Source organism: Phyllobates terribilis, unplaced genomic scaffold (assembly GCF_046119375.1).
Source record: "Phyllobates terribilis strain yellow unplaced genomic scaffold, ASM4611937v1 Scaffold_3__8_contigs__length_932513732, whole genome shotgun sequence".
NCBI lineage: Eukaryota > Metazoa > Chordata > Amphibia > Anura > Dendrobatidae > Phyllobates > Phyllobates terribilis.
Genome location: NW_027362763.1, coordinates 314,916,573 through 314,943,309, shown reverse-complemented (window position 1 = coordinate 314,943,309; position 26,737 = coordinate 314,916,573). Strand labels below are relative to the sequence as shown.

General features: G+C 50.1%; 1 protein-coding gene across 1 annotated transcript in view; it reads left to right on the top strand.

Moving 5' to 3' along the window:
- LOC141259292 (T-kininogen 2-like) overlaps positions 1–26,737 on the top strand; it is a 119,892-nt gene that overhangs the window by 59,281 nt on the left and 33,874 nt on the right. Inside the window, exon 8 of the mRNA XM_073675005.1 lies at positions 402–550. Within this exon, the coding sequence (XP_073531106.1) occupies positions 402–550 (149 nt within the window). The remainder of the gene's footprint in view (positions 1–401; positions 551–26,737) is intronic.

Sequence of the window (26,737 nt, the reverse complement as noted above, 5' to 3'; positions counted from 1 at the left end):
TCTGCTCACTAGTCAGATCATAGGTCTGTTTTTACTGCACGCTGGGCCCTATATAACTTCCTGACAGTAAACTGTCTCTATTCCTTCACTTTAGCTCCTCACACTCTGGGCTATTCCCAAACATAATCCCTATTGTCAGGCAGAACACAACACTGTGACCAATAACGCATGTCACAATGCATGTGTCTTCAAGGGAGAATGTGAGCAGTATGCCCACTTTCTTACAAGAACACTAAAAATTGCTAAATTTTAGTGCTGCTTCAACTTTCACCAAAGCTTTGCGAGTTTTCTAAGCCAGAATTCTGCCATTTAATGCTTTGTTAAATCTGGCCCTATATTCATGACCATGCTGAACGATGAAGTAATTGTTGGTTTACAATCCAAAATTATTTTTTTTTTAGGATTTTGTCTTACCTGTCCTGAGCAAGTGGAGAAAAATGATACTGAACTGGTGAATTTGCTACAACAATTCATTGAGGAATATAATTCAAAGAGTAACCACGAAAACCTTTATAAATTTCAGGAGGTTCAGAAAGCATCAAGAAAAGTGGTAAAATATTTCTCTTTACTTGGTTAAAAAAAACATTGCCCAGTACAAATAAATCTAAGTTCACATCATCATCACGGCCAACAATTGGTATTTATGCTGGGAAATTCTCCAGATCTGTAAATCTAAAATGCCTACCAACACATTAGTCTGGTGTATGTGAAAAGAATGTCAAGGAAAATCCTTTGTGCAGCATGCAGAGCTTTTCACCCTTTTTAGGTCTCTCCTCTCCAAACCCCATTTCAGACTCCATGGAGAGGGCAATTGGGCTCATTTCCCAGAGGTTTCTTAGGTGTTTACAACTGTAAAAAAAAGAATGTATGTTGTTTAGTAGTCAATATTACTATATATTTATGTAACTTTTGGCCTGAGGGTAGGTTCACACAAATGTCTAAAAAAAAGTTCAATGTTTCATCCAGAAAAGTGGGACATTTTTTTCTCACTTGTCATCAGGGTGCTGTCTGTGTACAGTCCATTTTTTTTACAGCAACATTTACAGATTACTATGTTACAAAATTGCAATGTATCCATAGCAATCAGATGCTGTGCTGTGGCTCTGTATGGAATCTGATTTTTTTTTTTTTTGCACACTCATAGACTTGAATGTTTGAGTCTCAGCCGATTTATGGAAGAAACTAATACATGCTGAGATTTTTTTTTCAGACGCAGATTCGGTCAGTAAAAAAAAAAAACCCTCATCTGCACTGCCCATTGAATAACATTGATCCAATGGCAGTCCGTTTTTTTCATGGACAATGCTTGGACTGAAGTGTCTGAGTGACTGTGACCAAGGAGAAATTGTAATTGCTAGATTACTGTGTCTGTGCAACCCAAAATGGCATTTTTAGGGTCTGTTCTCAGAATGTAATAGTAATGGTTAAATAAATTGTCCAGGTTTGAAAGCAAAGTCTGCAGTCACTGCACACTTCTGTGTTGTGGCGGCGTGTTGAGTATACACTGTGACGATTCGCCAGTTTTGCCGGTGCCAGCGAGTGGACACATGATCGCATGTGTGCTATTTGCATATTTTTGCGTCTTTTTCTTCTTGTGTGGTGGAGTGTTTTTTCAAATAAAGTATTTTTTTGTGTGTATGATTTCATTTCTGATTATTGGGTTAGTAATGGGGGTGTCTGATAGAAACCTCTCTATTACTAACACCAGGGCTTGATGCCAGCTGTGATTTTTGACAAATCGCCAACACACCAGGGCATCAAGTAGAGCGAGACAAAGCACCAGAATTGGTGCACCTCGTGTGATGCGCCACTTCTGGGGCAGCTGCAGGCTTGTATTTTTTAAGCTGGGAAGGACCCAGTAACCATGGATCTTCTCAGCCTGATAATATCAGCTCATAGCTGACTGCTTTACCTTTGCTGGCTATCAAAAATAGGGATTCTGTTTCTCTCTTCAATTTCCACACACAACCAGTCTTCTCAGCCTCGCAAAGGAGACTGCCTTAAATAAACACCTAGCCTTTTCACTGTATTTGCAGAGCTAGCCAGGTGTACTAATCAGAGCATAGCCTAGCTGGCATTGCTACAATATATATAAAGTGGGTGAAATAAGTATTGAACACATCACCAATTTTCTAAGTAAAGGTGCTATTAACATGAAATTCTTACCAGATGTTGGTAACAACTAGTGATGAGAGAGTGTATTCATTACTATTCGCTATTCGCACGGATAGTACGGTATTCGGGTTCTTCTTTATATTGTATTTGTGTACTCGCTATATTCGGATGCCCCGCCCTGCAGTTTTAGCTCCTCCTTTGCAGCCACATGCTGGGCTTCCTAACCAATCACAGTAATTCTGCAGACATCTTGGTTGTGCCATTACTGTGATTGGCTGGCCGCCCAGCGTCAAAAGGTCTATTTAAGCCCTGCCGCCGCCATTTTGTGCACATTGCATCCGGAGCCTGCGTTCTACAAGCAAAGGGAAAGGCGGCAAAGCAATATTTTTCCAGCACACACAGTAGTAGCATTTTGTGTTGGCTTTTTTTTTTTTTTTTTTTATTAAAAGCACCGGTCTATTTTCCCTGCTGTTTTAGGGGTCAGAGCCTGGCTTCTGCTGTCCACATTAGTCCACTTAAAAAGGCGGTTAGTGCCCAACGCAAAGTAGTAGTCCAAACTTTTCCTACTGCCTGCTACCAAGCACGCACCAGGCCATTTTCCCTTATGTTTTTGGGGTGACAGCCTGCCTTCTGTCTACATTAGTCCACTTAAATAGGCGAAATAGGAGAAAACTTTGGAAATTTAGTGGATCGATTTATGATCGGCCCCCGATTCATCATTGTTGTTTTTCTGGAGTAACTTGCTCCTTTTTTTTTTTTTTAGTCTCTTTAATATTTGCACCTTGTGTTCAATACTTTTAGCACTACTTTTCAAGTTGTTCTTTTTTGCATTACGCAAAGCAGTAGTCCAAACATTTCCTACTGTCTGCTACAAAGCACGCACCAGGAGGTGGAGGAGGAGGAGTCAGCGAGTCAGCGTGAGGAGAGGATGGGTACTGTTTCTACTGTTGGGGACACAGAACATTTGCCTTTTTGCAGCTTGGCCCACATGGTACAGTTCATGTGTAAGTGTCTGTGGCAAGACCCTCGCGTGATACACATTTTATCCAACAACCTATACTGGTTGGCCACCTTTCTCGATCCACGGTACAAGGAGAAATTTCCTTCTCTCCTTTTGGAGTCACCAATGAGTTTTACAAAATCGTTCAAGAAGGCCGTTGTAGATCATTTGCTGAAAACATCACCCTCAGACAATGCTGGTGGCAGAGGTACCGGCTCTTTTCAACACCAAGGGATAATGGGGAGAGACACGAACACCAGCTCCAACAGGGGTGGGGGGATAATGGGCACAAACTGGGCAATTTTCAATAAACCAGCACAACAGCAAGGGCTATCTGAAACTTTAACAATGCCAATGAGAGATAAGTTGCAGAACATGGTCAAGGGGTACTTAAGTGACCATACTCGCGTCCTTTACGATGCTTCAGTTCCCTTTAATTATTGGGTGTCTAAGCTGAACACTTGGCCCGACCTCTTCTTATATGCCTTGGAGATGCTGGCCTGCCCGGCTGCTAGTGTGGTTTCAGAGCGTGTTTTCAGTTCCGCTGGGGCAATCATCACTGGTAGACGCACACGCCTCTCCACGGAAAATGCAAACAGACATACTCTGATTAAATTCAACAAGGACTGGATATCTCCACAGTTTGTAATCCCTCCAGATGACAGCAAGCCAACCAAAATTCACCAAAAATGCAGATTCATGCTACTGCTGTTAACGTCACCCCCTTCCCATAAAACCTGTTTCCTTCCTTCGTCAACCATGACTCAGCCTATAGGGCTAATTTTTACAAACTCTATGTGACGCGCCCCTGGGCCTTCTGTGTCGTGCGGCATCGCGCGCACGGGGGCTTACCCGGAGCCGGATCAGATGGGGGTAGTAGTCTCGTGGCGGTGACCCGGTCCGTGCCCAGGGAGTCAAACTAAGCGGCGAGTCTATATTAGCAGTAGATGTTAGAATGTGTGTCGACTACGCCACCCGTTGATTTGCGGTCACAAGGCCGCCGCTGCAAAACAGTCCGCTGAGGCCGGTGGTATGGGTGCAGCAGGGATGGTATAACCCCCAACGGGAGGGGTATGGCCTCAGGGCAGCAGGAGTAGATGATGGAGGTTGTGATGGTGCGGTAAGGAGGCACAGAGACGTGGGATGCAGTTTCAGGGTTTTTACTCACTGATGTTGCTTTAGTCACTCTGGCCTTGAGTGACCACCCGAGCCGTGCTGCGTCCACCAGGTGCGGGGCTCGGCTAACCCCCAGGCAGTTCCGGAGCGTGGCCCTGAGCTCCCCTCTCTCTCTCTTTCTGCTGGCCGTCCCCACCAGGGATCCACTTTTGTCCGGTTCCCTTGGGCCTTCTGATGGCAAAACCTTCTCTGGCTTTCCTGACCCTACTCTCGGTGTACCTTCCTGGTGGATGTGGTGAGGGTCGTGGCAAAGCTTGCCCACGACCTCCGGTTCCTGGCTAAGGGTTACTTTTGCCTCCGCCAGCTTGGGATCCGGTGCCCTTTTCTGCCAACCCTTCACCCTTTCTGGTTTGATTCTGGGATCTTAGGGTTCCCTCTGGCTTTGCCTCTCTGGGTCCTTCTTCCTCCTCTCTCCATGCTTGGCCCTGGAGCTGGGCCCAGCCGGAGCCACAGCTCCCAGTCAGCCCTCCTGGCTGAGCTCCTCTGCTCTGCTTCTCCTCAGACTGACTGACTAAAAAGACCCTGTCTCTAGATGGTGCCCACCTTATATACTCCCTCTATGTGTGAGCCCAGGTGACCAGCACCCAATGGGCTCCTAGCTTTACCCAGAGTACTCCCCCTATCTGCCCCTACACTACTGGGATGTTCCACCCCCCCTCCCACTCCAGCCAGGGACAGACGCTGTCGTACCTGCACATTTACTTGGTGGGAGTACCGTAGTTCTGTCCCCCGGAAATGGGATGTATGTAGTGCATGCAGCCTACTGAGCTCAGTCCCACACTCCATCCTTACCCGGGAGTGGAATACCACACCTCTGGAGTGAGGTGCAATACCCCTGTAGCAGCCGAGTCCTCAGGGTGCTACACTCCCCCCTGGTAAATCACAGCACGTCCTCGGGCTGTGAAAGAATAAACATACCAAAAACATACAAAATTTTTGCAAAAACATACACAACAGGTATAAAACACTATAACATTATCAGACTCTAGCAATAAAAACTTCTTCATATAAAACTCTTTCAGATAAATATTCTTGAGCTTCTGGCCACTGTGCACTTGTGACCAGGTAAAAAGTGCAACAGTCACTTGAAGGAAAACAGTTCTTCTATAAAACCAGTAGGGGGCGCCTTAGAAAGCGCAACTATATACAAGGGTATGGCCGCTCTCAGTCCTCGGCCAGTGGGGAAAAGGGATGGCTGCTCACAGTCCTCAGCCTGTTTAGGGATAGGGACACACGGGTAACAGTTTGTTGGTCCCAACGGGGACTATACTTTAACAGCAGCAGTTCTTGTACCCTTACGGGTAACTATGTACAGTTTCACTTTACCGTACTTTAGTAACGGCATCCTCCTGCTCCTTCTCGCGGGTAACCTTCAAACCCGTCCGGGTTCTCTTGTTCCTCCTCGCACTGTAGCTCTCTCTCGGTCAGTCGGTGCACATGGAGAGCATATGGACCTTTGGCACATTGATGCCGGGTGAAAGTGACCTCATCACCCAGGTAAAGATCTCGTCCTCTGTGTCCCTCCGGCAGGTGGGACTCGACATCTCTGCGGGTCACGAAGACGTCGCCGGGGGTGCGGTGATCCCGGATGAAGCCCCAACCGTGCTGCAGTTGGAATTTGATTACAGTCCCGGTGGCACGGGGACCGTGGGCTGCACGGGGGTTCCGTCGGGTCCGGCTCTTCTGCTCCGCACTCTGGACTTGCAGCCGCTCCTCGCGGACCCACCGTTCTCGCCGCTCCCGGTCGAAGACCTCCAGCTGTTGCCGGCAGCACTCTGCTCGCTGGGCTGCGGCCGCCCGGGTCTCTTGGGTGAAGCCGATGAGGTTTTCCCCGGTGGGGTCCCATTCAAATTGGGCCTCCTCCAACGGGAGCGGGGCGATCTTGATAGGCGCCGGAGCCGGAATCAGGGGCTCATCCAGGGGCCTTTCCTGCCGGAGTCGGGGATGGTAGTACTCCGGTGGCCACTCAAAGGGCTGCCCATCCGGGCAAGTATGTTGGGCGAACAAGCCTTCACCCAGGTACGGCACTGTGGAGGTTGAGGGCGCGGTGGTGGCAGCGGCGCCCGGGTTCACCAGGCCTTGCGACCAGGCTGGGGGCACCCTGAAGGAAAAGGGCACTGTTGAGACGGCGGCGCCCGGGGGTACTTGACCTTGCGACCAGGCCAGTGACTTAGTGGAGGTAGAGGGCGCTGTTGGAACTGCGGCGCCCGGGGGTACTCGGCCCTGCGACCAGGCCGGTGGCGTCTCCTGCTTGGCCGCGCTCGGGGTAGAGGCGCGTGACGTCACAGGGGGCGTGGTCGCGGCTCCTGCTTGAGGCCTAGTCTGGAGCGGTGGCGGTGCAGCGACGGGCACGGTAGGGGGAATTTCGGGCTCTGCGACGGGGAGCTGGGGCAGGCTCACGGTTTCTAGGCTTGGGGTAGTGACGTCCCCTTTACCTGCCTCCGTTTCTTCAGCTCCTTCCACTGCGTCGTCTCCGGCCTTCATTCCTCCTGCACCATCCTCAGAGGCGGTCAGACTCCTCGTCTCGGGTGGCGTGCTCCGCTGGCGGGTTCCAGCCTGCTGGGCCATCTCCCTGCTCCACGCAGTCAGCGTTTCTTGCTGCACCTGGGCCATCCTCCGTGCGAGGCCCTCCAGCGCGGTCTGTGCACGCTCCCGGTCTCGGGGGAGCTGTGCCAGGATCTCCACCAGGTGTTGTGGGGTGGTAGCTTGCAACAGGCTCCTGACCACAGGGTCGGTGCTGCCTGACTCTCCCTCCATCTCCGGGTACGGCTTCTCCAGACTCCTCCAGGCTGCACCCATCCTCTCTCTTTTGTTCTGTATCCGCCTACTTTGAGGGCGGTCCTGGGGCAACTTGGTGATTGTCAGTTCCAGGGGCAGACCCCCCACGCTGACGGACATCTCAATCATTGCAGTCTCTGCTGGTGGGGGCGGTCTTCGTTTTTGGCGCCATTCTTGGTCCTGGCCCACGATGGGAGGTGGCCTCTTGCCACCCTCTGGCACGCCCATAATGGCGTCCGCTCTGCCAGGGCGGGAAATCGTCTCAGATGGCGGGAACCGATTCCCAATGGCGGGAAACTCTGTGGATGGCGGGAAAAGACTGCAGATGGCGGGCAACCGGCGGGAAACGACTCCGGACGACGTCCGATGGCGGGGACCCTCCGGAATTGGCGGGAGACTTCTTTTTACGGTACAGATAAACTTTTCTTCAGGCACGCAGTACCTGGTGGTTGCGGGCACGTGATCCTGCCGACTACGCCAAAGTTGACGCGCCCCTGGGCCTTCTGTGTCGTGCGGCATCGCGCGCACGGGGGCTTACCCGGAGCCGGATCAGATGGGGGTAGTAGTCTCGTGGCGGTGACCCGGTCCGTGCCCAGGGAGTCAAACTAAGCGGCGAGTCTATATTAGCAGTAGATGTTAGAATGTGTGTCGACTACGCCACCCGTTGATTTGCGGTCACAAGGCCGCCGCTGCAAAACAGTCCGCTGAGGCCGGTGGTATGGGTGCAGCAGGGATGGTATAACCCCCAACGGGAGGGGTATGGCCTCAGGGCAGCAGGAGTAGATGATGGAGGTTGTGATGGTGCGGTAAGGAGGCACAGAGACGTGGGATGCAGTTTCAGGGTTTTTACTCACTGATGTTGCTTTAGTCACTCTGGCCTTGAGTGACCACCCGAGCCGTGCTGCGTCCACCAGGTGCGGGGCTCGGCTAACCCCCAGGCAGTTCCGGAGCGTGGTCCTGAGCTCCCCTCTCTCTCTCTTTCTGCTGGCCGTCCCCACCAGGGATCCACCTTTGTCCGGTTCCCTTGGGCCTTCTGATGGCAAAACCTTCTCTGGCTTTCCTGACCCTACTCTCGGTGTACCTTCCTGGTGGATGTGGTGAGGGTCGTGACAAAGCTTGCCCACGACCTCCGGTTCCTGGCTAAGGGTTACTTTTGCCTCCGCCAGCTTGGGATCCGGTGCCCTTTTCTGCCAACCCTTCACCCTTTCTGGTTTGATTCTGGGATCTTAGGGTTCCCTCTGGCTTTGCCTCTCTGGGTCCTTCTTCCTCCTCTCTCCATGCTTGGCCCTGGAGCTGGGCCCAGCCGGAGCCACAGCTCCCAGTCAGCCCTCCTGGCTGAGCTCCTCTGCTCTGCTTCTCCTCAGACTGACTGACTAAAAAGACCCTGTCTCTAGATGGTGCCCACCTTATATACTCCCTCTATGTGTGAGCCCAGGTGACCAGCACCCAATGGGCTCCTAGCTTTACCCAGAGTACTCCCCCTATCTGCCCCTACACTACTGGGATGTTCCACCCCCCCTCCCACTCCAGCCAGGGACAGACGCTGTCGTACCTGCACATTTACTTGGTGGGAGTACCGTAGTTCTGTCCCCCGGAAATGGGATGTATGTAGTGCATGCAGCCTACTGAGCTCAGTCCCACACTCCATCCTTACCCGGGAGTGGAATACCACACCTCTGGAGTGAGGTGCAATACCCCTGTAGCAGCCGAGTCCTCAGGGTGCAACATATGCACATTTTGCAGTGGACAATCCAGGACAGTATTCCTACTCCAGCCTAACTACTATTTGTGATTGGAGGCCCTTGGGATGGTGGCTTCCTGCGTCAACCATGACTCAGCCCATAGGACTAAGTTTTACAAACCCTATGCACATTGTGCAGTGGACAAATCTGGAATGTACAGTGGTCCTACCAAACTAATATTTGTCATTGGAGGCCCTTGTCACAGGTTGTGCCACATTGTGACTGAGATAGGGGATACATATTCAATAGAAATGTACTGTCAGTCACCCTATTTGGCAAAAAAACATGCCTGGCTTGTGCCACATTGTGACTGAGGTAGGGAATACATATTTAATAGAAATTTACACTGACTGTTGATGACCGACTGATTTCTCTCTGAAAACTTGAATTGAGGGCCACAACTACTACAGTAGTCCATCGTAGATAATGTTTGTCAAGGGAGGCCCTTTTCATGGAATCTTCCTTCACCTATGAAACAGCCCCCAGCCCCAGGAGTAATTTTTGGAAATACGATGCACATTTTGCACTGGACCAAGTAGTACAGTATCAAGAAGTCTTCTCTTGCTATTTAATCTGGGGAATATTGACAATCAAAATCTCTAAGCCATTTGTAGAAGCTTCTCCAACCCATCCTGGATGGGGGGCACCATATATCCTTTGTCCATTGACTTGCACAAGTGATATATTTGAGTTCGTCATCCAGTTGACTAGTGCAGCTTTATTTTTCTGGTTAAGTCAAACCTGAGGATCGCGGGCCACACTCACTGCTACCTTCTAGTACTCCATGTCTCCTGGCCTTTTTCTCTGTAGTCTCTGCCCTTAAAAGAGTTAAATAATAGAGTGAGGGCCCTACAATATGAATAAGTGAGGGCACTCTAAAATGTACACAAGATGCACCTCCAAAATTTCTAGAGGAGGGCACTTTATAATGTATGTTACAGGGCCACACAAGGGCTCTCACAAAACTCAGCTTTCCTGGCTACTGCAGGCCCTCTGAACATTTGAATTTAGGGCCGCAGTATCACATGGTGGTGGAGGAGGAGGAGGGTCAAGTCCAACGCTACAATGGGCACATTGTAAACTGCTATGGAATATGTATTCCACTATCTGAGTGTCAATGATGGAGGGACCGCCCAAATGTCTAAGTAACAGCTGTCCCTCCAAAACGCATATTACAGAGCCACCTGTGGCCTCTCAGGTCAAAGATCAACATACCTACTGGTAAGCTCTAGCTGTGCTTGTAAAGTGCTGGGGAATAGCCAACTTAAAATGATGTATGACAGAGGGACCTACAAAATGTATAAGTCAGGACCCTCCCAATTGTAAAAGGCGAAAAAAAGCCACAACAGTATGTGTGAACAAATGGTAAAAGGGATATTTTTTTGGTTTCTCTGGTTTATTTAGCCTTATATACAAGTGATTATGCAGGGAAAACTGTTTCTTAACCTTTTTAGCCTGTTAAATGCAATTTAGGTTAGGTTTGGTAGTTGTTCTTGTGTGTCTGTAAAAGTGGCGTAATACTGCGACAAACTTATTCCCAGAAATCATATGTGAGTCAGAAATGCATGCAGGCATATTCTCCAGGCTCTTCCCATTCACCTTCATCACTTTCCCATCCATTTCAGCCTTTTCCTCGGGCCCCCAGACTCCTTTGTAGGGTTCAGCAGAAAATTACTCGCATTTCCTATTAACTTACATTGTACTCGCTATTCGTAACGAATACGCGATAATTTCAAAGTACTCGTTACGAGTATAGTGATTACGAATAGTACGGTACTCGCTCATCATTAGTAACAACCCATCCAATCAACACATGCAAAGAAATAAAATCATAGATGTCCAAAAATTAAGTTATGTGTAATAATGAGAAATGACACAGAAAAAAGTATTGAAAATGCTTACTGAAATTTATTTAATACTCCGTACAAAAGCCTTTGTTGGTGATGACAGCTTCAAGACGCCTCCTATATGGAGAAAGTAGTCACATGCATTGCTCAGGTGTGATTCTGGCTCATTCTTGCATGCAAATACTCTTCAAATCCTGAAGGTTCATTGGGCTCCTTCTTTGAACTCTGAGCTTTACTTCCTTCCATAAGTTTTCTACTGGATTCAGGTCAGGTGATTGGTTGGGCCATTTTAGCAGCTTTATTTTTTTTCCTTTGCTGTGTGTTCACTGTCTTCCTGTCTTGTCTTATTGTCTTGCCCTTGTTTCATCTTCATCATCCTGGTAGATGGTGACTCGCCTCCTAGGCCGTGGGGCACTCGGATCCGGGCAATAGGGGAACGGTGGGGGTAGTAGTGGCAACCCGGTTCCATGGCTCAGGGTGGTCAGGCCAGTGGTAGTCCGTTATGTGCTGATAATTATGTCCGACTACGCCACCCGTGGATTGCGGTTATTAGGAACCGCCGCTGCATGCAGACCGCTGGGGCTGATGAGGTGTGCAGCTAGGGTAGTGTGACTCCCCACGGGAAGAGTGCGGCCCCAGGGCAGTATAATGGATGTTGGGAGTGATGGTAGTGAGAGTCCCAGTGCTGATAGTGCTGGAGGAGCAAGGAGCACGCAGACAACAGGTTGCAGTCCAGGGTCTTTACTAGAACAGGTAAATTGACCCACAAACAGTCCCAGCTAGGAGGGGACCTGGATGTCTGAGAGCAACGGGGAAATTGGCCCTGGTCAGGGTGAGGGTGTAGGCCTACCGTGCTTTCTGTGCTCCTTCTGGCTATCTCCTCGTTATAGGGTAACAGCCCACGTTTCCGAGCTTTCCGTGTATTCTCGCCTGTATGGCCTGCGACGTGGGTTCTTTTCTGCTCCCAGCCTTGTACGGCTGTGCTGGTCCCTTCTGTTGTGGCAGAGCCTCCAGGCTTCTTAGGCCAAGGAATGTACTGTCCCCTGCGGACTGGTTATCTGCTGGAGAATGTGAAATCCTCCCAGCCTCAGACACCAAAGTCTGGTAAATTAAGTCCGTTATCTGCCAAGACAGGCTCTCTTCGCCTCTTGTCTCTGGCTTGTGGCTCTCCTACTGCCACACTTCCTCTTAGGTGCAATACAACTTTCTGTCCCTGCTCTGCTCCGGGACACGTCTCAGTGCTGAGACAGGCCATCCAGTTCTCTCTAACCCTGCCCCCAGTACCAGCTTTTATAGGGGCAGCCTGCTCCCCCTACTGGCCTGAGACAGGAGGTACTGCATGCTAATGTTCCCCTGACTAGAGAACCTCCCCCTTGCTCTCAGACACAGCTTTATTACATTTTGTGGCATCCAGGCCAGGGTGACACAATGGTAGCAGATTTTTTATCAAGAATGTCTCCGTACATTTGTCCATTCATCCTTCCTCCATTGATATGAGGTTTTGTCAGTGCCATATGCTGATAAACAGCCCCACACCATGATGTTCCCACCTCCAAACTTCACTGTTGGTATGGTGTTTTTGGGGTGATATGCAGTGCTTTTTGGCCTCCAAACATTATATGTATTATAGCATCCAAAGAGTTCAATTTTGGTCTTATCTGACTAGACTATATTTATTCTCCCAGTATTTCACAGGCTTGTCTAAATGTTGTTGAGCAAACGTTAAACACACTTGAACATGTTTTCTGTTCAGCAATAGAGTCTTGTGTGGTGAACGTGCACACAGCCGGTGGAGGTTGAGTGCATGCCCGGGTATGGCCGACTTGGGTGGGTGAGTGGTCCTCTATCATCCTTACTTACACCCCTACCCCCCACCACAATGAAACATTATTCTTTTGGATAATTTGACCACACTGGCCATTTATTTAACAATACAACATAATAACAATAATACCTTAGAAAAAAAGAGGACGGGTTCTTGGAGCTAAAAAGATCTGGCACATACAATACAAACCAAAAGTTTGGACACACCTTCTCATTTAAAGATTTTTCTGTATTTTCATGACTTTGAAAATTGTACATTCACACTGAAGGCATTAAAACTATGAATTAACACATGTGGAATTATATACTTAACAAAAAAGTGAAACAACTGAAAATATGTCTTATATTCTAAGTTCTTCAAAGTAGCCACCTTTTGCTTTGATGACTGCTTTGCACACTCTTGGCATTCTCTTGATGAGCTTTCAATTTTCCAAAAGGCCATTTTACCCTCAGCCGTAAAACCCAGCTCAAGGGCACCATACTACCACAGTACGTGGAATCTTCCACACCACAAGCTCTCGGAGAAAAACCCCATCTAGATCAAACCAAATGCCACATCAACCCCTAATGAACTTAATACCGTAGGGAATTATCCATACAATTCCCTCCACCACAAATTATATACCAACTTCAAGAACCCCGCCCCCCACCACCAGCAACAGCCCTGATACCTCAGGCTCGTGAGCCCTCCAACACCACCAACGCCCTTTCAATTCCCTCTTGAAGAGCGAGTGCCCACAAATCAATACCTATAGCATTCAAATGAACATCATCTCCCACATACCGTGTGATACCGTGCCACACAAAAGGTTGGTATATAAAATGAGAATGCTTGGTTTGAGGGATAATGTGTGCAAGTGGGTAAATAGCTGGCTGAGTGATAGAAAGCAGAAGGTGGTTATCAATGGAGTAAGCTCAGGGTGTGTCAGGGTTACTAGCGGGGTGCCTCAAGGGTCTGTCTTGGGCCCTATATTATTTAATATATTTATTAATGATATAGTGGAAGGGTTGCATAGTAAAATAGCAATATTTGCAGATGATACTGTGGCGCCCCTGAGGGTTCGGCCGCCACAGGAATGCTGCACTTCTTAAATGGAGTGTGGTGTTCCTCCTCTGAGGTAAGGCCGGTGTGATGGTAGTTACCTAGCCTCTTGCATCCAACACCACATCTCCACCAGAGGGAGCTAGTATGCACTAGGTGCTGCTCCCCTGGTTACAGGGAGCCTGGGGAACACAAAGTGGTAGGAACCAGTTAGTGGGTGTGGGTGGAGGAACAGTTAGTTAGTGACACTTCTAATTTCATATTTAATAGAATGCCATCTTTGATCTTGGTTCTTCGTTGGTCTTTCGGTCTCTTGCTGGTCCTTTTGGTTCTGTGTGGACTTGTCCTTCTAGTGGTCGTACTGTGCTGTCATGAACTGTGTGTAATGTGACTTCCCTCCGGGAGCGCAGATCCTGTGTGGGCCTGCACCCGTATGGGACACAGCCCTCGTACCCTGATCTTTGGGACGAGAGGTAGGTTGCAGACAAGGAATGTCTCAACCCGGCCAAGGACCAAGATCAAGAAGGCCCGGGAGCTTTAGAGTGTGGCTCCCTAGCAAATGGGTCCCGGGGAGGATGCAGACGGAGCGGAGCACGCCACCTGTCCTCGCCTACCTGATCTATTCAGAGGGATTCCGGCTGCAAGAGGGGTACCGGCCCCCGACCTCGTACTCTATGTCCAGAACGGGAAAGCCCGGTTAGGCCCTGAGGATCCCGCCGGGCCTCGGATGGAGAGGAATTGCCACCCGAGCCCTACACCTGAGAGGAGCTCAGAGGGAGACCCGGCCTATCTAGACACGCACAGACGGGAAAGGGTAAAGTCTGTAGTGCAGGAACACTCTGGTGTAGGGATGCTACCTCACACTGGACTTCCTCGGAGGTAGTCGGACCCCCGTCCCTGGTGGCCGCAGGACTCCGCGAGGAGCAGGGAGAAGCCTTGCGCTGCTTTTGAGAACTGTGAGTAAAGCCTTGGAAATTCATCCCTATGGCCTTCGGACTGTTCATTACGCGCCATACCACGCGACGCGGTGCCCGCACTCCCCGCGCTACTACTACTACCCCCCTTCATCCTGCTCTTGCCTGCCCTGAGGCCGTGCTCCGCCTGTGGGGAGCAGCGAGAACTTTAGCAGCCATGACATCGGGCCTCAGCGGACTGTAGCGGCGCTGGTGGCGCATCACCAGACACCACAGGTGGCGTAGTCGACAATTACCACTCAACCCGGAAAGCCCTAACATAATTTTTAATGTGACGGCCCTGGGCACGGAACGGGTCGAGGCCACGACTGCATCCCCGTTCTCAACATCTGACCCGGCTCCGAGTACCCCATCTTCCCAGGGCAGGGCTTGTGAGCGTCACAATACTAAACTTTGTAAAGTAGTTAATACAGATGAGGATAGGGCACAGCTACAGGAGGATTTAGATAAATTGGGGAGTTGGGCCAAAAAATGGCAAATGGGGTTCAATGCCGATAAATGTAAGGTCATGCACATAGGAAAGAAAAACAGCAGTCACCCATACATATTAAATGGGAAACCGTTGGGGAAATCTGACATGGAGAAGGACCTGGGCGTCTTGGTTAACAGCAAATTAAATTGGAGTGCCCAGTGTCAGGCAGCAGCTGCGAAGGCAAATAGAGTCATGGCATGCATCAGAAGAGGAATAGGGGCATATGATAAGAACATTGTTCTTACTCTGTATAAAGCGCTGGTAAGGTCGCACTTAGAATATTGTGCACAGTTCTGGGCTCCGGTGCTCAGGAAAGACATATTGGAGCTAGAGAGGGTACAAAGGAGGGCGACTAAGGTAATAAAGGGAATGGAGGGACTAGAATACCCAGAGAGGTTGTCAAAATTAGGCCTATTTACGTTGGAAAAGAGAAGGCTTAGGGGAGACCTCATAAACATGTATAAATACATCAGGGGGCAGTACAGAGATCTCTCCCATGACCTGTTTATATCAAGGATGGTGACAAAGACGAGGGGGCACACTATGCGTCTGGAGGAAAGGAGGTTCCTGCACCAGCATAGAAGGGGATTCTTTACGGTCAGAGCCGTGAGACTCTGGAACTCTCTGGGAGAGGAAGTGGTGATGTCCAACTCACTTAATGAGTTCAAGAGAGGCCTGGACGCTTTTCTTGAGAACAATAAAATTACATCTTATGCTTAGTGATAGTTAATTAATCCAGGGACTTAATCTGACTGCCAGATTGGAGTCGGGAAGTGAATTCTTCCTCAATGATGTAAATTGGCCTATACCGCATGTTTTTTTTTTGCTTTCCCCTGGATCAACGCTGCGGAATAGCTGCAGTGCACAAGAAATAGGCTGAACTGGATGGACGCTTGTCTTTTTTCGGCCTTATAAACTATGTAACTATATGTAACTTTGTAACCAGAAGTTTCCTTCTCCAGACTCAAGATTGTGATGTCTCACGCAAACACCCCTTTTCCTAGCCACAAAGGCTGAAATTGCCCTGTTCAATTTAACCTTTGCCCTGTTAATCCCCTTCACTGATCTTGCCAGTCTTCATTTTTTCCTTGGCACAATCTCCGACGAGACAGTTAAAATCCCCGAGTAGGATACCCACAATCTCAGCACGTCAAAACTAATGTCCCTCATCAGCTCCCGCACAGGCCTAGAACCCAAATCATTGCCCCCCACATGCAGCACTAAAATATCTGGCATCCAATCGGGCCGCCTTCTGTAATTCGGGTAACACCCTACTCCATACCATTCCCCTGAATCCAAGCCATGGAATTACCACTCCGTCTCTCCCGAAACCTAATTACCTACCGTTCCATCTGACATCCACTCGCAGAGCCCCCCAATGTACAAAAATCCAAGCTAATAACAGGACATCGCCTGCAATGAATAACCACAAGAAAAAATTAACACATATGAAACAAAACAAATTGCGCTTACCAATCCAACCCTCAACTCCTTATGTATGACAAATAACAATTCGAACTCCAATTCGTTTGATTTCCTCTGGCCCCAAGTCTCTACTAGCAGCCTCAGTCGCAGCCCCTATCCGAAAGAAATGCGACCCATAAACAGAAGGATCCAATCCCAATTCCCAAAGAACTTTTTTCAAAACTGCTGAAAACTGGAACTGGGATAAAAATAAGCCATTTTCATGACAGAGTAAAGGGCCGACTCTGCCCGGCCAAACCTGCCAAAATTCCACCAAACACCTCCTGGGGCACATCAATGCCGCATCCACTCTTCCTAACACTACTTGCCTCCCACTCCCCAACTGGTCAGTTTTTGATCTCCTGATCCAAAAATCTATACCGCCAACCAAGCAGCTAACATCTTCCGCAAACAAACCACTTGCCCTAACCTTTCTGGGCGCTACAAGCTCTCCCACTGTCAGTGCCTCAAAAAATGGCAACGAAAAAGTCAATCTGAACAGCGCGCTCTTAAATACGAATTACAAATATACTTCATTGCCTCTATACGCTGATCCTTCCCCCCATGACCCCTTCTAAAACCTTTTAAAGCCTGCCTAACCTAGAAAAACGTTGTTACATCACTAAGACCCCGTAACTTAAAACCAAAAGACCCGCTGCAAACTTATTAACTCTTGGTACCGATCAACCCACATCCGCTGCTCTACCTACAAAAAACAAAACCGCTAACATCCTCTCCTCATCCAATACAACATTGTCCCAATAGAACATCCAACTTTCCCATACTCGCCAAGTCACCTCATATGATGCCCAGGTCTGCCGTGAAGTCGAATTATGAATCAGTCGTCCCGCTTCTCCCGAACCAGATTCCAGAGATGCGAGGGCAGTCCACACCCGAAACATCTGCCTTTGGCGCCAGCGTGCGGAACGATCCGACTGGAAATGAGATAAGGAATCCGCAATCGAGTTTTGAACTCCGGGGACATGTACTGGCACCACCCATGAATTCAACTCCAAACAACGCAATACCAATTCCCTAAGCAATCTAATCACAGGCGGAGATGAAGCCGAAAGGTTGTTTAAAATTGACACCACACTCATGTTATCACAGTGAAACCTGATCTTCTGGTTATGAAAAACATCCTCCCATATTGATACTGCTGCTGCAACTATAGGAAACAATTCCAACAAAGCCAAATTCCTGAGATACTCCAGCTCCTTCCAAAAAACAGGCCATTCACCCACACTTCACTGCCCTTTACAATAAGCTCCATAACCAGCACCACCAACCACATCCGTGTGAATCTCACAATTAAAACTGTATACTACCGCTTCTTGAATTAATGACCTCTCATTATAATTCTCCAAGAACATTTTCCATATCAACAAATCTTCCCTATGATCCTTGCTCAAACATATATAATAGTGCTCTGCACTAACACCCGCCGTGGCTCCGGCTAGCCTCCTACAAAATATCCTGCCCATAGGCATAATCCTACAAGCAAAATTCATCCTCCCTAACAGGGACTGCAGCTCTTTACGCAATTTTTGCACTGTGTCCACTTCCTGCCTTAACAAGAACTATTTATCTTTCGGCAAACGACATTCCATCTGTACCGAATTAATGAGAATGCCCAAAAAACTCAAGACTGTATAAGGGCCCTCGTTTTTTTCCTTCCCTAATGGGACTCCAAAACGGTTTGCTACCCATTCCATATTAGTCTATAAATTCTGACAAACCAATGACCCCGGGGGATCGATAAACAAGAAATCATCCAGGTAATGAATAACGGACTTTGAAGTAGAAACATCTTTAACCACCCATTCCAAAAAAGTGCTAAACGTCTCGAACAGGGAACAAGAGATTGCACAACTCATGGGTAAGCATCTGTCCACATAGTATATTTTATCCCAAAAACAACCTAACAGCCTGGTACTCTCAGGGTGCTCTGGTAACAACCTAAACGTTAACTCAATGTCCATCTTTGCCAACAATGAACCTGGTCCACATTGCCGAACCCACTGCACCGCCGCGTCAAATGATGTATACATCACTGACCATAAGTCAGGGTCTATCCCATCATTAACTGACAAACCCTTTGGATATGACAAATGATGATGAATCAGCCTAAATTTATTAGGCTCTTTTTTTCAGTACCACACCCAACGGGGAAATAATCAAATCACTAACTGGGGGAACACAGAAAGGACCAGCCATGCGCCCCAATTCCATTTCCTTCCCTAATCTCTCACCAACCAACAACAGGTATTCAAAAAGTCGATCGTAGGTTTTTTTTAATGAAAAGGGGACCTGATGAATCGGAGCCAGCATCCGAAAACCCTCAGCAAAACCCCTAAAAATGACCTCCGCTTTTTCCCTATCCGGGAATCTATTTTGAGGTTAGAGGTGCCTATTTACAAAGGGGGCCATCGCGAGATGATTCACCGGCATTACCCCCTTGACCAACACTGGAACCTCCTTCTCCCTTTCCTTTTTTAAATCACTTTGCGGCCCCATGTGGAGTTCCGTTAGAGTGTGCACACACGTGCCTAAACTTGCAGCTGGCCCCATACTTACACTGCACGTCATTAAACTGCCAGCATGCTCCTGACTTATCCTTAGAACTCTGCGCTCCCTGAGCAGTGCCCCCTGAGCTCCCTGAACAGTGCCCCCTGAGCCTGCAGATTGATTCCCACTGCTTGAACCCCCAGGAAAGGAATGCCTGTTCCTTGAAGGGGCAGGCCATCACCTTCAGCCACAACCCAATATCCTTTTGGCCCCACCGAATGATCGGCCGAACCGCCTTCCTCTGATCGAATTGCTCGTCATACCTTATGGTGGGCAGGCTTGGCTAAGTCCTATGTGCTTCTGTGGCGCCACAGAGGTACTGCACTTCACCCAGAGGTGTGGTGTCTTCTTCTCTCAGGTAAGGAGGGAGTGCTGCCCGGAACCCCAACACCCACATTCAACACTACACTGCTCCAGGCCGGCTGGAAGGGCAAGATGCACTGTGTTTCCTGCTGAGCCCTGTCCCTGGCTGGAGTGGGGGGAACCAAAGGTAGGGGGAACCAGTAGTGGGTGTGGGTGGAGGAAGTAGAGTAGGGGAGCACCATAGTAGGAGGTATATAAAGGGAGGCCATCTTAGGGTGGCAGGTCAGTCAGTGGAGAACAGTCAGTGAGCAGTCTGAGGAGCAGAGTCTCTTCAGGAGCTCTGCTCCACAAGTGGGGCCTAGTGATAGAGGCTCAGGAGGGGAGCAGAGGAGAAAGGCTCCGTTCTACAGAAGGGATCCCAGGGGGTACGGTGAGTGCAGGACGGCACCTGTACGCCCCGAATCTGCCAGGTGTCAGAGGGATCAGGCCGCAAGAAGGGGGCCGGCCCCTGGACCAGCCGTGTTACTCCAGGTCTCGGCTGGAAAAACCGGAGGCTTCTGACTTTTATGGTGCAGTTGCCACAGCCTCATCTTAGTCACCATGAGGGTCAAGTAGGTCCGGGAACTCCAGGTTGCCCAGAGGGACTTCAGAGCACCCGATCGGGACTGTGAGTGGGGAAGCGCAGGGCAGGAGGGAGAAGACCCAGCGTGAGAAGTCGGTCTAGCAAGGAACATAAGGAAAGTGGGGTTCCGTCAAGCACTCCTGACACATCTGAGGAAGAGCTGAACCCCCGGTCTGGTGAATGCAGCGTGACGTGGGAGGCTGACACCCGTACAGTGTACCTGTGAAACTTACCTAACAACTGTGAGTAAAAACTCGGATGACTGCACTGCACTGCCTCCGTCAATTATTACAGCTGCGCCATCTCTCCCTCTGCACTACAAGTCCCAGCATCACCACCCACCATCAAACTCCACACTGCCCCGGGGGCCCGCTCCGCCTGCGGGGAGCAGAAACATCCCAGCTGCCATCCCATCACCCCCCGGAGGTCTGCAGCAGCGCTGGTAATCCTTACCAGGTACCACAGGTGGCGTCACAAACTATTTACTTTATTTTTATTTCTATCCAAGTTCCAATCCCCAATCGGGAGCCGACCACCGCGACATCCTCAAACCAGGCAAAGGCCCGGGTACCGAGTCGTCCCCATCCCCTGGGCGCGTCACTTCCCCAATGGCATCCATGTAGCAAGATAAAGGGAAACAGTTCTCAGGAGTCTTTTCCCCCACCACACTTGCCAAGATTGCGAACATCTAAAGCCAATTGACAAACGTCTGAGGAATCAATCTCCACTTGTTTTTCTACCTCCTCTTTTTACAATCCTCCTTCTTCCTTTTATCTCAATGAAATTTCTCAACAGGCAAAAGAGAAAATATCTTGACATATTCATTCTTCCAAATCTTCTCTTTTACCTGTTTCTTTAAATCAGCCCCCAACGGCCCCTCAAAGCATACATAAACCCCCCCCTTCACCCGGTCATCCAGCTTAATTGCAACCGCCTTACCATTTTCTGTCTGCACAGAAATGTCAGCAGCACCCACTTCACCACCAACCACAGACCAAGTTACTTCTCCGCTTAAATCAGACGAAACCGTTTGGGATGGCACCCAAGCTACTGAAGGAGAAACTCCCAACCCCGCTACAGATCCACTATCCAACCTGGAAAACAACTGATTCACATTGACCAACAGATATCTAAGCCCTGGCATCTCCGTACCTCCACGACCCCCCTCATTCACACCACTAGGACCCACTGCATGACCACTCACACCCTGCTCTGACCTACACCTCAAAGGCAACCGACAAGACAGGGAATCATACTCACCGGGCTGCACTGGCGCTGTGAAACTGCCAGCCAAAGATCCAGCATCCCGATGTTCATCCTGGATACATTGCTCCACACCCGATCCCTCCGACACCGATCTAAGTTCACGGCCAGCGCCCCTGGCCAACATCTCACCAGGAGTGACTGGAACGCTTGCAGCGTCTGTGTGGTGTCCAGGCCCTCAGCCCGTCTCCTGCCTCTCCTGCTGTCGCTCCTCCTGACTGCAGATGTAGTGTCTCTGGGTCATGCAGCAGCCGTCTGTAGCTGCTGCCTGCGTCTTGAAGGCCCCCCTTCAGGCCCGCCCCCTCTATTCCCAGCTCCTGATGACACACGCTCCCAGGGTCCTGCCGCAGCAGTCCTCTGCTGGCACCTGCTTCCCGAAGGCTCCCTGCCAGGCACGTTCACCGCAGTACCTGCCACAAATAGAACCTCCGGACGCGGCACACAGCCAGGCCCTCTGACTGCCACCGCTTCACTTGCCTGGCCCTGTACTCTGCTGCTCCTGATGCGCCCAGGGGATGGGGACGACTCGGCGCCCGGGCCTTGTTGCCTGACTCTGGGGGATGTCGCAGTGGTCGGCTCCTGGGCCCGTACCCTGGGGTCACTCTTAAAAGAAGGGGAAGTTATATGGGATAGGGGAATGTTCGTGACGCCACCTGTGGTGTCTGGTGAGGATCACCAGCACTGCGAAAGTCCTCTGAGGCCGGTGTTTAGGCAGCTTAGTTGGTGCGGCTCCCCACAGGTGGAGCGTGGCATCAGGGCAGCGTAAATGTAGGGGATGCAGGACAGAGGGAACCCAGGAAGGTCAGAGGAAGAATAGGCACACTCACACGACAGTTCACTTCAGTACCTTTACTGGTGGTGTTTCAGGCACGATCCAGGGCACTTTAAGGTGAAGGGTGCATATCAGGACTCTCCCCAGTGAGCGGATGTGGGGCCTCCTGTTCCTTGCCTTTCCTTGATAAGTTTCTGACCTGCCTGGAGCTAGGCCTAACTTGGCCTCTGTCTTGCACCTGCTGACCTGGTGGTAGGGCCTTCTGTTGAAGTTCACACTCCCTGGTCTCTGGGGCCTCCGTGACTCCTGACTCTGGTATAACAGTCAGCTTTTGGTGTTCCTGGGACATGTAGTTCGCCAGGGGTTCCGGTTGTTTCTGCTGGGTGTAAGGAATCCCTGCAGACGCGGACCCAGTGTCCGGTAAATGGTCTTGGGGTGAGCTGGTTAAGCTCCTCTGCCCCCTATGTTACTCTCCTTCCACTCGCCTTCGGCCATGCTAGGGGCCCTCACTAGGCTTCACACTGCAGCAGGCACGCTGCGCTTCGCCGCTCTTTTGGCGTCGGCACGCCCTAGGCTCACTAACTCAAGCTCTCTGAGTCTGGACTTAACTGACTGGGCTCCACTGCAGTCTAGCTTCTGCAGGAGCTCCTCTCAACAGACTGCCTGCCTAACTCCACCCTCCAGTATATATATCCCTATCCGGGCTCCCTCTGGTGGTCTGAGGTGGTAGGGTGGAGGTGTGGGAATGCTATGAGGGCCTCTTGTGGAGAAGTCCATCCATGCACCCCTCTGGGATCTGTGGCACCAATGCGCAGCAGGGCGCCACATTCCCCCCTAGCAAAGCTCAGTACTCCCGGACTGAAGTAATTTTTATAACAGGTAACAACAATAACTCTTCCCTTTATGGGAGGCACTTTGCTTGAACGTTGCATAATAAAACATTATAAATAATAAATATATACATACATACAATAAGCAACCTCAGAATTTAAGTCTGTTCCGGTGAGGTCCCCTGACAGGATGTCCATCTCACGGGTAAAGTACAAGGTAGCTTGAGGGACCTGTCCAAAGCAAACCCTCAACTTAGGCCCTGGGGTGGCTGCAGGGCATGGCGATCCTGAGTTGGACCTCCACTTCTGCCATGCCAGACAGGTTTTTGTTCTGAGGTCACCTAAAGGGGCACTCCCGGGAGTGCAATTATTTACAGCAAACAGTTTTTGGGCTGCACACAGTCCTCAGCCACAAAGTTCTTTATGTACCCTTACGGGTAACTAGAGATAACAAGGGAAGTGTCCATATCACTTAAATTGTCCATTAGTAAGGCAAAGCACAAGTTAAGAAATTCATACTGTACATGAAAATACACAAGACAATACCCCAGGGGCAACTATTTACACTGTCAGAGTTTCCTTCTCTATTCTTTGTATCCGACAGGGGTCTGACCTTGTGTGCTATGTGTCGACTTACATGGTACTGGGATGTGTGAGGCACTAGTGCTTGTACTACCCCCCATTCAGTCAGTTCTAAGTGTTGGGGGACTGCAGGGTTGCCTTAACCTCTCTATGGGACTGGCAAGTATACCATTGGCTGGGCCTTCTTGCTCTGCTCCATCCGGGGATCCTTCTTCCGGGGATTCTTCTTGAGCAGGCCCTTCTGAATCACTTACAGATTCTACTTGCTGTGGAGGGTCTTCTGGCTGTTGAAAGAAGTGGATCACAGGTATTATTGCTGCTCCTCCTAGTTGAGGCCAATCTGCTGGGAAATCTCCTAAGTCAGTATAGAGTACTGCTTCTTTAGGCTCCTCCGGTATGGTGAGAGGCACTTCTTCTTGGGGCTTTAGCAGGTCTGGACACAACTTCAGATGGTCTCTAGATACCGTTGCAGTCGTTATTCCTCTGTCTTTGCTAATCAAACAGGTCTTCTTGTTATCAAATCTTGAATTTAACACAGTGTAGGGTTCCCTCTCCCACTGGTCATCAAGTTTGTGGTTTCTCCTTTTCCTCTTTAACACCACTTCTCCTGGTGTGAAGGGTTCTGCGGGCGCACTTTTATTGTAGTGGGCTTCCTGCTTGTCCCTTACCCGAGTGACACTGTCTTTGACACAGGCCTGTACTCTTCTGTACTGCTCCTGTCTGGTCGTGTCCCAGTCCTCAGTGGACATATCTGCTTCTGGTTCTACTACACCAAGCTCCAGGTCCATGGGCAACTTCCCGGGTCTTGCTCGCATGAGATATGCCGGAGTACAATTGGTGGAACTCACAGGTATGTGGTTGTACAGATCTACCAGGTCAGGTAGTAGGTCTGGCCACTGATTTCTCTCCTCTAGTGGTAAGGTCTTCAGCAGGTCGATGACGATGTTGTTCATCTTTTCACAGAGACCGTTGGTTTGGGGGTGGTACGGTGTAGTCCAGATCTTTTTACACCCGTACAGATGGCAGAACTCCTTGAACAGTTCGGCTTCAAAAGCTGGGCCTTTATCCGTCAGCACCTGCTCCGGGTATCCATGGGGCCTGCAGAAGTACGCCTGAAGCCTCCTTGCTGCTGTCTCTGCCGTCAGATCCTTGACGGGGGCGACCACCAGGAACCGGGAGTAGTGATCCACGATGGTCAGGGCATAGGAATATCCTGACCTGCTGGGTGACAGCTTGACATGATCCAGGGCCACGATCTCCAAGGGACGAGTCGTCTTGATGGGTTGCAGGGGTGCCTTCTGGCTGCTGTAGTCTTTTCTTCTGAGGCTACAGGGTCCACAATTCCGGCACCACCTCTCAATGGAACTGCGCATTCCTACCCAATAAAACCGACATTTCAGCAGGGTTTCTAGCTTCCTCCAGCCAAAGTGCTCCACCTGATCGTGGTAGGCTTCCAACACCATCTGGATGTCTGTCTTGGGCACCACTATCTGCCATACCATCTCATGGGTTTTGGGGTTGACGTACCTCCGGCACAGCTTCTCTCTATAGATGAACAGCCGACTCTTCTCATTCCACAGCTGCTTGGCTTGTAGACACGCGTCCTTCTCCAGGGAGGAACCTTCTTGGGTTATCAGCTCTTTGATACGGCTGACAACCGGGTCGCTGTCCTGGGTCTCCTTCCAGCTGTGGTGAGGCAGGGGGTTTAACATCTTACCGCGATGCCTCCTGGAGGCTCGTTGCTCTTGGACCATTCCATTCCGATGGAAGGCAGGTAGTTCAATCTCCTCCAGGTCATTCACTTCTTCTTCCGTGTCCGACTGGTTAGGCATCCTTGACAGGGCATCGGCGTTGGCGTTCTTGCGGCCTGCCCGGTACTTAATGGTGAACTGGTAGTTTGACAGCCGAGCCATCCATCGTTGCTCCATGGCTCCTAACTTGGCTGTTTCTAGATGAGTCAAGGGGTTGTTATCAGTGAAGGCAGTGAACTTACTGGAGGCTAGGTAGTGCTTGAACCATTCAGTGATGGTGTGACGACTCGCCCTCCCTGGGAGGTGGGGTACTCGGAGCCGGGCCTTGCTGATGTTGAGGGGATGCAGTCGTGGCCGTGACCCGTTCCGTGCCCAGGGCTGTCACATGAAAATAATGGGCCTGTTTGCTGAGTGGTTATTCGACTACGCCACCTGTGGTTTCTGGTGAAGGCCACCAGCGCTGCAACAGTCTTCTGAGGCTGGTGTTCTGGCAGCACGGTTGGTACTACTCCCCACAGGTGGAGTAGGCCTCAGGGCAGTATTTGGTGAAACTGTATGGAAGTATGATGGGTGCAGTGCTGCGCAGGAATAAACAAGCGGAGGCGATGAATGAAGTCATCCAGGTCTTTACTCACTTTAGATGAACCTTCAGCCGCAAAGCTTCTCTCTGCTACACACGGCGTACTGCGGCCACCGGGAAGGGGGTTCAGCACTTCTCAGGTAGATCAGGAGCACCTGTCGAGACCCCGCTGGTGTGTGTTCCTCTCCTTGGTAAGTTCTCCCACTGAGCCTTCTCCTGACTATGTGTGGAATGAACGTGGTGTAAGGCCGGCTCCCACTGGGTAAACGCAGTTTAAGAGATACAGGTGGCGACTCCGCTCCGTCCGTATCTTCCCCCGGGATCCACTAAGCCTCCGGGCTTTTCTGACTGAGACGTGAAGTGACAGAGTCAGATATCGGGGGCCGGTTACCCCTTTTGCAGCAGGAATCCCTCTGACTAAGCCAGAGTGAGGAATACAGGTGGCGACTCCGCTCCGTCCGTATCCCCTGGGATCCTTTTGCCTGTGGAGCCTATCTCCTCTGCTCCCCTCCAAGGCCTTCTTAGAACAGGACCCTGACCGGGTAGAGACAGTCGTTAACTCTAACCCGCTCCTCGTCTCAAGGCCAAAGAACGAGGACCGCAAATCTTCAGCCAGCTACAGACTCTTGCTGGACCCTGACAGAAGACCCTCAATCAAAGACCTTGAACTTAAGATGGCCGTAGATTAAATATGAATCAATAAGTGCTTCCTAAAAGTGTGTCCTCCACCCTCACCCACTACATGGTTCCCCCTATCTTTGGTTCCCCCCATCTCCTCTATCCCGGGCAGGGTCAGCACCCTGGTGCATTTAGGCCCCCTTACAGGACAGGAGTGGTGTAGTGTTAAGTGGTAAAATAGGGTCCCGAGTAATGCTCCATCCTTACCCGGAAAAGGAGATACCACACCTCAAACTGAGGTGCAGTACCCCTGTGGCGACTGAACCCTCAGAGGCGCCACATTCCCCCTTGGTGAAACACAGCACGTCCGCGGGCTGCAATAGAGTAAAGATTGGTACAGACATTCAAATTTTT